Source organism: Meleagris gallopavo, chromosome 1 (assembly GCF_000146605.3).
Source record: "Meleagris gallopavo isolate NT-WF06-2002-E0010 breed Aviagen turkey brand Nicholas breeding stock chromosome 1, Turkey_5.1, whole genome shotgun sequence".
NCBI classification, from domain to species: domain Eukaryota; kingdom Metazoa; phylum Chordata; class Aves; order Galliformes; family Phasianidae; genus Meleagris; species Meleagris gallopavo.
In genome coordinates this window covers 142327050-142341215 of record NC_015011.2, presented here as the reverse complement: position 1 = coordinate 142341215, position 14166 = coordinate 142327050, and the positions used below count along the sequence as shown (strand labels likewise).

Genomic DNA, 14166 nt, shown 5'->3' with positions numbered 1-14166 from the left:
AAACCCTCAATTTTCTGTTCATTTTTTTTCTTTCCACTTCATCTGAAAGTTTTCTGTGTTTGTCAGCTCTGTTGCCTGAAATGTTTTATGTGGAAGAATAGTGACACCCAGTGGCTAACAGTGTCCTGGGTTTTTCTCTTTTCATTTAAAAATTGTAGCAAAAAAAGAAATGACTAAAAATGAGTCATTTAATAAATACAATTCTGATGAATGGGCTGCAATTATTTTCTTTTTATCAGGAAGTTGGGTGCCACTTTATACCACGTCAGTAATTGCTACAGAGCTTTTCATATTTGAACAGAATTTCTCCTAAGCTCAGAGAAGGTTTTGCTGGGTAAAAAATACTTCCTAATCAGCTTTTTGAAGGATTCATTGACTCCTGGATAAAATAGGCTAGGTTTACACATTTTATCTTTGCTATCATTTTTGGATGACAATTACTTAGTATTATCCGGTGATTATATAAATAACATATGGAGATTTTAGCTTACTGCTAACTAGTATTTCTGTATAAAAACTGAGCTGTATTTCTTTTTTTTTTTTTCCACAGGATTACATGAATTCTATTTCCTGCTTGTCCTAGCATACTTTGTAACTGCTTGCATATATGCACAGTCTTTATGGCAGACAATTAAGAAGCACGGACCAATGCATACTGTATTAAAAGTGCTCTCAATTGCATTACTGTTGCAGGCTGCTTCAGCTTTTGCCAACTACTTGCATTTCTCAAGGTATCTTTACTTTTGCTTTTAATCTTAAGACTTGAAGGACGTGCTGTTTTAAAGATTAGTACATGGTCTTTCCTGTGCTGATTCTTACAAAACACAGGGCTCACTTTTTAAAAGTTGCCCAAGTATAGTTATAGAGAGAGCATAGACTTAAGTATCACTTATTTTAAAATATCATCTTTTATTCTGTTATCAGTTATTCCAAGGATGGAATAGGAGCACCTTTTATGGGAAGTCTGGCAGAATGTGAGTATGCTCATGTGCTGTTTTTTATGTATTCCTACACATTAATCTGTATAATGCATTAATGAATGTTCTTGTTGGACTGAATCATTATCCTGCCCCATATCATTGTATTTCTAACATGAAATATTGAGCAACTTTTAAGTTGTTCTTCTGAAAAGTAGGTTTTATTTTGAAAGTTTAGAGTAACTGCACTTAAAGCCCTGTAATTGTGATCCATCCTACAAATATCTATCTACGTAACTATCACGAGTAAATCTTTCAGTATGTTGAAGAGTTTTGCTGAGTTTGCATGATCCACTGAAGCTTTTAAGGAAACTATCACATTTTATGTGTCATTTCATTAGCAAATTTAACATCGATTATAACAAACGCACATTTTACAGCACGAGTGATAAGGTTAGAAAGGTCTAAAAAGTAATTATGCAAAGAACTGATGGTAACGAAGCATTTTTTGTTGCTCTGTATAGATTTCCTGAGTTCTCATGTGAACTGAACAATGCTACCCAAAATGCACTAGTTTATTCTTGCAAGATTGTTGGGAATCTAAGGTTGCTTTTCTTTATTTACGTATTATTTCTGCTCTGTGTATTTTGCATTTGAAGCATTTAGTGATTCTTTCTGAGCTAATATGTTGCCCTTTGATTCATCTGAAGCATGCCAAGAAAGCAGTACTATGATAGTGAGATGGCATAGGCTAGTAACAACCTCTATTGAAAAATATTTCCCTTCATAGAATTCTTTTAGAAACTTGCAGTTGGAAATAACAGCCTCTTGATGGCACTTGGCTCCACAGTAATTGACACTCTTGTTTTAAGAAGTCAGGTTAGAAATCTTTGCAGCCTCTCTAGCAACTGGGTTTTCAAATTTTCTTTCTTGTCTCCTGAAATGAAATTAAGTTGAGACTATGGAAGCAGCCATAACTCCTCTCCACTGAGAAATGCAGTGTTAACTATGCAACCAGAACTGTGGAGAAAATAGCTGCATCCGAGAGTTTCTGTGTATGCGTGTATGGATTGAAGTGGAAATCATACTTCTGTTTGCTTACAGTGAAAGTTACTAAGAATGAAATAGTGTCTTTGAATCAATACCTGAATTCAGATGACTCGGCTGAAAGGCTTTCACTTTCATACTGTTTTTAAAATTTGTGGTTCCCAAAACAGTAAGAAAGCAGAAGGAAAAGTGGAAAGCTTCAGTGCTGATTACAATTCTGAAGGATAGCCAATAGCACGTACAGTTTGGAGATGGAAGATGCTACCATCTTTTTTCCTGTGTTAGAACAGAAATCCTGTTTATATGATCTCGTTTTCATTAATTTTACTGGGAGCAGAATTTCTTCTAGAAGCCTGTTCAGATGCTATGCCAAGCAATTGTTCGTTTCCCAGTGTTATTTAATCCTTACTATGTATAAAAATCTGACACTGTCTAACTCATCATCTAAATTAATCATATAAATCACATGAATAATTCTGGCACGTAAAAGCATCTCAAATAGCAATCTTTTAACTTCTGATAAGATCAGAATGTGAAAAATCAAATAGTATTATTATAGCTGTTGATCAGCTGAAAAAGTTGTTCAGGCCAGCTCCTGTTCTTAGCCCTGCCATCAGAGTGGTTCCAAAAAATGTTTATTGATGTGGTGATAGGTGCTTTATAAGTGTGTATATATATAAATCAGGTATCAGTTCGGTAGTTTGTGACTTTACGCTGATCCTAGATATCATGAGATCGTCATTTTCCAACTTTTCTTAAATATAAAGCCTCTTCTTACTTGTAGGCAAGATGTATGTGGCACCAATGACTAAAGCCTGTACTGATTTTTGTCTTATACCATTTTGCCTGAGAATCTGCTTGATTATTGCTACACTGAAGAGCAGAGGAACGTCTGTATCCAAGATGTGGTTGAGAGATGATGTCTGGCTATAACTTACAGGGAAGGTTATCTTAAGGACTGAGAGAAAATAAAATAATTGAATGCTCTCCAGAGCATCCAGATTTATCCAGACATTTGTCTAGCCTGGATTTATAACATGGGTTTGGCATGCCTTGAGCTCGCATAATAATTTTTCTAAGGTGTACCATGCCTAGATAGCATTGTAAAATAATTCTAGGCTCATTTTGCCCCAAAATATCAGTTTGTTTTTTCAAGTTTGTGTCTACTAAAAGCTCTTTGACGTTTGCTAAATAACAAAGGTGTCTTAAGATGTTAGAAGTATGCAAGCGTATAAAGCATGAGGATACCAAATAAATCCCAATAGTAACATGTTAACATGTTGAAATTTTTTATAGCCATATTTTGCTAGTATTGTTGAGTGTCAAAGAAATACAGTAGCTGATCTTCATTTGACACAAATCCCTTGTGTTTGTCAATCTATGTACAGAGGCAGCATTTTCTATTGTATGTGGAAGTACTTTTTTTTTTTATAATACATTCCAGCGGTTGCATAAAAATGGAAGTTTTCCTCTATGCTGTAGAAATATTTATCTTATATCTGATTACAGAAGTGGAAATGTCAAGTATGGAACTAATTTAAATGAGCTAAAATTAAGTGAATAAAAAGGATTGTTGTACATAGTGACCATCTCTAATTTCTGAAACAAATTTGAAATTTACACAAGATCTAATTTCTCAAGTTGCTTTTAGATCTCTGCTATGCTACTACTTTGAGCCAGTTTACACTGAAGTCTATACACCAGCTTTAAAATTGTTCAGTAAGTTTCAGTCAGAAATTTACCAGCTTGGTGATGCTTGTGGGTAGCTTCAAACTCAAGATTTTCTATGATTCTATGAGCTCTGAAGCTTAACAATCACCTGGAAATAAACTTTCAGTTCTTTCTAATATAAGCAGGACTTCAGTGAGGATGGAAAACAAATGGTTTAGTATATTCTAGCTTGAAATTTTCCTTACTCAGATGCAGCTTCAAACACAGGTTAGAGACACTGATTAAGAATGTAGCTTTATGAAGTATGTTTTAGTTGTTTCCAGACTGGGGAAAAAAGAAGTGTACACAGTGAAATCAGGCAAGGGGAGTCTGCATTTAATGAAGTACAGACCCATTGCTGCTCCAAACTAAGTTAGTGCTAGAGTTAGTCATTATATTTACCCCTTTAAGTATCTGACTGTGGAATTTGTCCCAAATATTTGTGCTTTCTGTTGCAGGCTACGCCTTCCTTAAGACAAAATGCAATTAATTTAGAAGTACAATGCCACTGTTTGATTTTTGAACAATAGTTTTGTGGAACAAAGGAAGAAGTTCATTTCATTGTGTTTCATATTTGCTGTGTGATTAACATACATATGATTTTAGTCCACTGGCCTTTATAAGTCTGTTTATGCAGGTGGATTCCTGAGCCTAGATTTCTTTGACACAAGAGTAGAAGTTGGAAGAATGTGGCACTGTGCCCATGTCATTACAGAATTACAGCATAAGCAGAGGGAAGCTGGTCGTGGTTTGTTTGGTCATTTAAAAATGATCAAAATAGCCACATTTTGTGGCAAAGGAACTTCAGCTAATCAAACTGTTAATGGAGATTATAAGCAAAGGTGATTCTGAGGCATAAATACCCATCCTTTGTTTGTGGGTGTAGTGAATATTTCTCTTTGTTTTGAAAAAAAGAAAGAAAAGTATTTTTGTTGTGACTCTATATGTCTTTCTTTTGTTTTTAATAGTGTGTGACATAGTCTCTGAGATACAAATGCTTTATTTGCTGTTGAGTCTATGTATGGGTTGGACGATAGGCAGAATGAAGAAATCTCATAGCAGACCTCTTCAATGGGATTCCACTCCAACATCTACTGGCATTGCTGTAGTAGTTGTTGTTACACAGGTTTGTGTTTTACATTCATTCTTATACTGAAATGTACAGTTGCTATTAAGTATGACAGAACTGTGAACCAACTAATTTCAATGTTTTATGAGAAACAAGAGTATCAAGACTGGAGAAGAAAAAAAAAAAAAACCCACAGCACAATGTGCACCCAGCAAGTCTAATAAGTAACAACAGTTCCTCTTTATTTTAACAGTTTAAGGTATAGCTCCACAGTATGTTTTTGTTCAGCAGTAGAAACACTTAAGAAGTTCCCACAGCTCTCCGAACTCCCAGTTGTATCAGTTGTTCATAATATTATGCTGCAAACCAGATCAGAGGAATATTCTAGACTGAATTGGAAGGAGAAAAAAAAGTTTTGGAACAGTTTTACCAATCTGATTTGCAGTGTGGTCCTATAAATAGCTGTCGTCAGTACAGTTGCGTGGTTGTGAACTGTGATGTTAGTGCCGACAACGAGGGGCATGGGAGGAAAGAGGAAAGAAAGATTCTTACAGTTCTTTTTCTGTCACCAAAAATATGAGATTATGTTCTCATCTTCGAACCACTACAATAGGATGTCTGATGGCCTTTTCAATCAGTATAAGGCAATTCTTTAAAGGTACATATGCAGAATTGTTCTTGCAAATATACAAATGATGTGACACATAACTTCATTCAAATGTTTTTCTATTAATATAAATTAGAAAGTCAAGTAAACCAGTAACTTAAAAGTAAATTATAATGGAGATCATCTAACCCTGGTGGTGTCTTTTGTAAACAAATTTTTTTAAATCACAGCATAAAGACAAGAGAATCTGAAAGCCATTGAGAATGAGAAGAACGGGGAGAAACTGGAGACAGTAATGAGGAAGAGATCATACTAAAGATTTTATGCCATTTGAGTAATGTCTGTAATTAGTGCTGCTTCCAAATTAAATAAGTGGACTGCTAAAACATTAAGAGTAGCTGGGAGCTTACAGTATTCTTGCTAATTAAGAATATAAACCAAAGCCTATTAAGGTCAATGGGACTTTTGAAATTTAAAGATGGGTGTCAAAGTAAGGTGGAATGAACCTATCTAGCACCAGAAGTTTTACATACTGGTAGTAAAGACTTCTAAAGTATTTAATTCTGTTCATGCCACTCCTCTGGTACATACATATGGATGTGTTAATACCCTGTCACTTGAGACTGGAAAGTTTGTTGTTGTTTTTCCCTTTTTACTATACATAGAAAGGGCACCTGGTATCATCAGCTTGATCTTTTTTTAGTTGTTACTTGTGGTAAAAATTGGGGCAAGCATCATACAGACATGCTGCCCCAGTACTGGTCCATTTTATATATATACCATTGGCTATTTGAGTACCAATAGAGGATTGGTATAAAGTTGGCTGTCTTCTCCCTGTGAGAGCACATCCCTGCCAAATCTCCCTTTTCAGTACTGTTGAGATTATCAGGTTTGGTAGGATTCCTGTAGGAACAGAATACAGATATCAGAATATGTCACTGCCTGTGTAGTTCTCCAGTCTGTTTCAGTGTCTGCTGTCTCCAGCAAAAATTCTTTGACACCAGAAGTATCCTTAGCCTTTCTGGAGAGAGGTGTTTTCCATCACGTGTTCAGTACATATAGTTTGTTTGAATTTTTTTTTCTGACAGATTTCTTCTCCTTGTAGAAGAATGCAACTGTTGAGCTCAGGGGAACAGAACCTGGGCCATGTCAATTCTATCCGTGACCTCAGGACCTCATTCTCTCAATTAATCTACTGTAGATTGATGTGGGTATTGGATCTGCTGTAACAGGGCAATCAATGATGGCGATCAGTGATCACTTCTATTAACATAGCATAATCTCCTTTCTGTCCTGCTCTTCCTCAGAACTTCTTATGAGAGAGCTAGCCTCTTTCCATGCCAGAAACTGGATAGACTTACGTGTATAAGCAAAGATTTCTCAGGATTACTGTGGAGGATACTGGATACCACATGCATTACCTTAACACAGCAGATAGAATTTGAACCATGTTTTATTGACATTTGCTGTTGTCCTACTTCTAATTCACATTCCTCAGAAAGTTTTCAGGTTATTGTTGTTTTTTTTTTGAGATGGGTTTGTTGGTTGGTTGGTTTTTCTTGTTGTTTTCTCTCCTCTTTCCACTGATGCTATTGATTCTTTGCTTTTATTCTTTCAAAAACACCAACAACTTCCCAGGCTGTGTTTACGGATTGCCATCAATGTAGAGTGGTTGTTGCCTCCTCGCCAGCAAAATCTCATGTGATCTTTGTGGCTGCAAACAAGTAGCATCTCAAACGAGGGACAAGCCTACCGTTCATCATCTCCCTTTCTCCTGATTTGTTCTTTTTTTTTTTTTTTCTCTCTCTTTCGTTCTCAGCACAAAAGATTCCCAGACTGCTCTGCATTCATTAACTATCCCATACTTTGCTGCTGAGACACAAACCTTGTTCATAACGTTTTACTGATAACAAGCCTTTCCCATCACATAGACTCAAGCAGTTTCAACTTTCAGGGCTGATCAGAGCAGAGGTAGCGATTACAGAAGGAAAGCTTATCACTTTGACCAAAATGCATACAGAATCTTGGTGTATTAGAAGTCATCCTTCACAGAGGTCTTAAATACACTCCAAAGGCGCACTCAGGGTGAGCTATGCCTCTGACCTCAGATCTGAAACGTTTGTTACTGTACCTGAGTTCATGACATTGCATACTCAAGTACTGGATGCTAGCCTTGTCTTCCTGCTGCCTAATTTCCCTTTTGCTTCCCCTTTACCTTTATGTCTCAACAATTATCTACTCCATGCAAACTGGCTTTTGCTAGAGATTGATATGTTATCTTGCTCTAAAGTCATTGCTGGCATAGCAAGGGGCATAAGGGGTTCCACCATAATTGTTTCCATATGATAGAAGAGGTGACTGTTTGGTTCTTCATCATATGGATGTGGAGATCCAACTTGTATAACAGGAACATCAGGATAATGTCCTTGGTGAGCTTCTTTTAGCTGTTAGAGGGAGAACAGTACTGGACAGCAGTTAGTGTCCTGTGTCTGGTATGTTACATAAGCGGAAAGACCATCTCGTTGTTGTGACTTTAATGTTGGACATAAGATGTGCACTTATACAGCTTGTCCAGTTCTTCCATAAACAGCCTGAGCAGAGTTGTTCTTCTGGATAACAATTAGGATATTCACCCCGATTTCTTCTCAAAGGTGAAACAATTCTGCTCAATAGTAACAACAACAAAATCTGATTTTGTTTTGAGCGTGTAGGTGCCTGTGTATTTTTTTCATCTCATTCCCAATACTTCAGCAGAGGGAGCAGATGTGTGCCTTTCTGTGGTCAAGTTGAAGGGCATCAGGACTTACTTAACGTTATTCTCAGGCATGTCCATGGAGATTTTGACTTCAAAATCAAGGTTGGTCTGTGAAAGCTCTCCCTTCACTGAGAGCACACTGCCTAATCTGCCTAGCTTACACACACTCCGTAGCACAGATTTCTACTTTATGGAATGCTGCTTTTCTCCAGTGAGCAAGAATAAATCCTGCTCATAGTAAGAACAATGACAAATGTTTTTATTTCTCCAGGTTTCCTATGTGTCGTGCTGACAGTTCCATTTCTGCCTGTAATGCTTCTGCTTTCTAATTATTTTGGAATAGCCTAGTGAAACTTAAAGGAGATGAACTTCTGTGATCTTACACTGCTGTCACTGCATACAGTCTTTGTTCAACTGTGTTGTCTGCACAGCATACATTCTTTAGAGGGCTAGTCCTGAGCGTACCATGTTGTCAGATGCTATTTTCCTATGAGGATTTGGACTTTGTTCTCGTGATTGCTTTGCTCCAGCTCTTTGTCATCTTCTCATGAAAGTGGCTTCCTTCGTTGATGTTACTTTTGGTGGTAGGTTAAGAATGATTCAAACCCTCCTGAGCTCTGCTCTTCAAAGCTGAGATAGCAGTGGCATCTACCTAAAATTCTTACTTGAATTGGTATCATGCTTCATGTTCATGTCAGGGAGATTCTATATATATAATTTTTCTGAAATTTTCTTAGTGTATGTCCAGTCCAAGGATATTAAAAATTGACTTCCCATGCGTCAATGTCAAAAAATGAAATGCTTTGTACAAGACTGCTGTCATTCTATAACTAGTAGAATCCTTGATGTTTCCTGGCCGTATTCTACCTCATCTGAAATTCTACTTCTGTGTTGGGAATTCATCTGTTTCATACCAAAACTAGTGCTTTAGCCACAACTTTACCAAACGCTGCTGTTTCTCAGGATTTTAAGAGCCACGTGGTCTTATTTCAGGCTTAATCCTTGAGAGGATTCTCCGTCAAGTAATTCAATCATCTTGAGTTATTTGCTTGGAGTTGTCCAGAAAAGGTGTTTCAGCAGCAGTGTTTGAAGAACATTGGTCAGATTATTTACTAGTAGTAATCGGTGATATTCAAGATGTGCTTTACACTTCTTACTCTCTCATATTTCCATTTTCTATTCAGGTGGCTAAGAAGTAATTAAAATGACAGCAGTCATGTTCACTGTGTCATAGCCAGAGTAAAGGAAGGAAAAAGTGAAAGAGTACTCTCAAAGCATATTCTTAGCCAAAAACATTCTAGTCTCAACTGACAAGACTTGAGGACACCCACCTTTGGAATGCACAGGTGTATTGCACATTTAAAAAAAAAAGTTTATATCAGTAATCTTTCTGTCTTTATAATATTGATGTAGTTAGAGAGCCTTTGAATTTGTTCAGAAAGGAATCTGACTAATGTAGATTTCTAAATTGAGGCATACAGTGTCTCTTTCTGACAGCCTTTAGAGCTACCTTGCTCATATAAATCAAATTTGACTACCTTTTTTCAGAAAGCCTGCTTTATTAGACACCTGAAACCCAAGTGCAAGTTATATGTCTATAGTAGGTGGACTGGATTCCAGTGTACATTCAATTCTTAAAATGCCACTCAGCTGGTACGTGCTGCTGGGAGCCTAAATTTTACGGGTATTCTAATTTGTAATGTTAACAATCCCAAACTCTTGAAAAGGTTTTATTCAGCAAGACCCAACTTTCATGCAACTCTGCAAGTAGGCACCTGCCTTCTATTCAGCTGAGACTCAGAAAGTAGGCTTTTCTTAATCTGTTTTTCCTTAGAGAATCTATCAGTATTCTTTCTCACAGTGCTCTTCTAACATTGGATTCTACAGCAAGTGGATACAGTACTGTTTTTCTGAGAGTTAAGGTGGATTACTGCCTTGCTTGTAGCTATCTGTTGGCTGGAGTGTTTGTCCAGGTGTTGCAACAGCACTTGGAACCTGTGACACTGCCTTTCACAGTCCCTAAGAGGGTTCCAAGCCAGTTGCTTGCAGAGTCAGGCTCGCTCACGGTTTCTGACTTAGCTGATGTTGAATTCTTTTCTCCACGATGGCACAGCTTCAATAGAAGGGGTGGAGAGTGGCCCACCCAAGAACAGCCTATAGCCTGGCAGTTAGGGCACTCTCCAAGGAGGTGGGAGATGTGAGTTGAATTTCCTTTAGGCAAAGAAGGGAATTATGGGAGATCCGAGTTCAACTTGGGTGAATGCTTGATCCTTCAGGCTATTGTATAAAAGGGGCAGCAGCACCACCCTCTTACTTCCCCATCTTTAAAAAGAAAAGTGAATCCTGTTAGGATTTTGAAAGAAAAGGCGTAGTCGCCTGCCTTTGAAACAAGCTTTACAGGTTGTGAATCCCAACTGGAAGCAGACACCTCCCTGTATCATTTCAGTGGGCTTCCTGCTGACTAGGCTGACTGTTTAACTACATTAATATTTTGAATTTTAGGCTAAAATGTTACATTCCTTCAACCTAAGTTAGAGAAAACTGTAACTTGTCAAACTTTCTACAAGTAACAAAATGCAAGAAATGGGATCCTGTTCCTGCCAGTCAAATTCGGAGTAATGCACAGTCCTAGAAAAGTAGTTCTGGCCAGGATTACTTGTTATGCAACATGGCAGTCTCCAGCAAGCATAGAAGAGCATGACCAGTTGTGCTGATAATTTGATCTGTGATGGAAAGATAATTGAAGTTTCATGTATGATTGTTGCTTTTTGAATGTATGTTACTGTTGTTCTTTTTCCAGACCTTTTTATTAATTTGGGAACAGTTTGAAGATACAGATCATCACAGCTACCATTCACACCATGGCTTAGCAAGCGGACTGCTTATTGGCCTCAGAGTTTGCCTAGGTTTGTCACTGGCTGCTGGTCTTTATCAGATCATCACAGTGGAGAGAAGCACGCTGAAAAGGGAGTTCTATATCACCTTTGCTAAAGTACGAGCTCATGGAAACTGATTCGTTTTGCTGTAAATGTAATTGTAGGACGCAGTTGACTAAAGCACTGAACTGTTTTCCTCCATAAGAAAGTTAATATTTAAGTGTCTGATTTGATTAAATTGCACCCTGTCATCATCATACTCCGAGCAGTCATTTTAATTTGACAAGGAGCAAAGAGCTTTTCTAAACAGAAATCCCACCTTTCATTGTGTGGTTTTCATTCTGTTGATTGAAAATTAAACAATGGATTCATAAAAAAGACAGAAATGTAAATGCAGTTCCTTTAACTGTCATCTCTTTCTTCTTTGCTGGCGTATAGTTATTTTATAACTTACACTCTTCTTTTCTTTCAGGCCTGCATTCTCTGGTTTTTGTGCCACCCATGTCTTGCAACCGTTTCTGTAATATTCAGAGAATATCAAAGGGAAAAGGTATGTGCAGGCAAGATAAAAGAGATGGAATTTGAATAGTAGTTGTTCTTCATGTTCAGTGTTTGTTAGCAAACTCATGCTCTTAGGCTGTTAATCTTATGACCCCAAAGGAACTTGAAAAGTCTTAGTCACACAGCTCTTATTGATGCTAATGTGAGTCATATTTTACAAAGGCATACTGGGTTTGAATCATCTAAGAGTAATCGTTTCTAGACTAAGGGGAGTGGGGAGATGGTTAAGTCAAAGGAAAATGTGGAGGGGGTGTTTCATTTTATTGTTTGCTTGTTTGTTTTTTAATTAAAAGCACCTTGGGGTTCTTTTAACAAAGCTAGCAGAAAGATAAATCAGTGGATTTTTTTGTTGTTTGCTTTTCAGTCTTCGTTCATTTAAAAGCTTTATGTGGCTAAATAGGTCAAGGAACTCACAGCTGAACTGTATTCTGTAGATTAAGAGATCTATCCAAATGCCTAGTTTGGTTTGTGAGCTCTAAACATTTAAAAACAAAGGTGGACTTACTGGATTTCTTGATTGCTTAATCATATTGTGAACTAGAGAACTGGTGTGTGAAGCCTGCCATGTTCAGATAAAGTGCATTTCTCTTCTCAGGTGATTGGCTACCTCAGTCCAGGGCAGTTTGCTTCTTTACTTTATAGTTATAAGCACATTTGCACTTATATGCAAATATTTTCAGAAAACAAGCTTTTATTTGTGTGGGGAATGTAGAAAGGGATAAACGTTCTACTGAAAATATAATATTTATGAAATATTGATATAATGAAACACCAGGTTTGGTTTTGTTTAAAAAAAAAAAAGAAATCCAGGGGGATATAAGAAGAAACCTCCTCTAGATCAACAAAAAAATCTGTTAGTAGTGCTTGATGAATACATCATTGCAGTAGGGTGAACAGTGACAAGAGGTGGAATGAGTTAATAAAATTTTGCAGTATTTTGAGAGCTTGAGTTTACTGAAGAGAAACAGTAGTTGCTGTCCTCTTGGATTTTGAGAAAGTTTAGCCATCATGTGCAGCTGGAGTTCCTACATTACGATATGTTTCCTCCTTTAAATGCATTTGGATATAATAGAAATGTATGATCAATAAATACTATATTTGTGCAAGAAAAACATGTTTTAACAGACTCTCTGTTACCAAAACTTAGACTTCTGTTTTCTCAGAAACAGTAGGTACCTTGACGGTTTTGATTAAATACTGCCCTATGTGTCTCTTACAGATTAAGAGACTCTCACTGAGAAGAGGTCTAAGTGAGACTGTTAAATCACTTCCATCACAGCTCTGTGACTGTGCTAGTTCAGAGTATTTTCAGGTTGTTGTTTTTTGGGTTTGGGTTTTTTTTTCCTCTGTTCGTTGTAAGAAAAGAATATCTAAGCATCACCTCTGCTTGTGGAGCTGCATGGGTGGTGAATAGCAAGTCTGAAATTCCCCGGAACAGAGACCGCCAGAAGGGGTTATGTGTCTTGCCTTAGGGCCACCTGCTGATTTGAAAACATCCAGGTGTGAGAGCGTGAATCTTGGACTTGAGCTTCACGTTCAAACCTTCTGTAACTGCAGCAATATTAAAAGATTTAAAGTTAAGCTTCGAGCACACACATAGTGTACTGGTAGAGATTTATTTGGGCTTGTTTTTCACTTTTTCTCTTTCTCCTTTTTTTTTTTTTTTTTGTCTTTAGATTATTACCATAGGCGTTATCCTCTGTCAGTGCATCTCCATGGTTATCCTCTACAGACTTTTTCTCTCTCATAGTCTATATTGGGAAGTATCTTCACTGTCATCAGTGACATTGCCACTAACAGTATCCTCTGGACATAAAAATCGACATCGCTTCTGAGATGTTTAATAAGAATATGTTATGTTAAAAAAATGTGCAATAGTGATCTAAAGATGCAAGTATTTTTGTCACAGGTATGTGATACATTGGTTTCACTGGAAAACTGGGTGATAGTATCAGAGCATTTCATGGAACTTTGGTCTGACACGGTCCTTAGGTTAATCTGTTTAAGTATTGTTATGTGGAAAAATCTGTAATTTGAGTAATTTCCTAAATACGATGTGTGTGCAGCACGGGTGCTGAGCCATATGACAGGAAAGTGTAAGGAATCTTTCCTCCCCCATTCACAGCCACAGAAAATGTCCTTACTTTATATCAATACTAGGTTTGTAAGTGTTATAAAATATGGTTCTTAAAATGTCTACAAGCTCAAACAAGTCTGATATAGGCCAGTTGTGAAATTGATGCAATACCTTACAATGAATACAAGTTTTTTGGTTTGGTTTTTTTTTTTTTCATGCTTTAGGGAAAAGATGCATTTTTATGTATAAGTATAAAGGAAATGGAAACAAAAGAGGGAAAGTCCACTAAAAACGTATATAAAATGTTTACAACTATCTACAGGAAACCTTACTTTATCATTGGTGTGAAATAAAAGCTTTTTTTTTTGCAAATACTGTTCATATTGGTTAGAAGTGTGATGAGGATGGGAACAGAGTTTGTGTTTTCCTCTTTTGAAGTAAATGTAACTGAAAATTTCACCTAGTAGTGAAGATTTAAACAATATTCGAGGCTTAAGAAGATACAGCATCATAAAGGTAATTAAAACAGCAGGCTCACATTTAAAAA

General features: G+C 37.0%; 1 protein-coding gene across 1 annotated transcript; it reads left to right on the top strand.

Moving 5' to 3' along the window:
- Nucleotides 1-46: 46 nt before the first annotated feature.
- Nucleotides 47-13991, top strand: LOC104917432 (integral membrane protein GPR180-like). Its single transcript, XM_010728668.3, has 6 exons — nt 47-731; nt 925-974; nt 4643-4800; nt 10906-11097; nt 11454-11531; nt 13219-13991. Exons 1-6 carry the CDS (start codon nt 649-651, stop codon nt 13375-13377), a joined length of 720 nt encoding a protein of 239 aa, XP_010726970.1. The 5' UTR covers nt 47-648; the 3' UTR covers nt 13378-13991.
- Nucleotides 13992-14166: the final 175 nt, after the last annotated feature.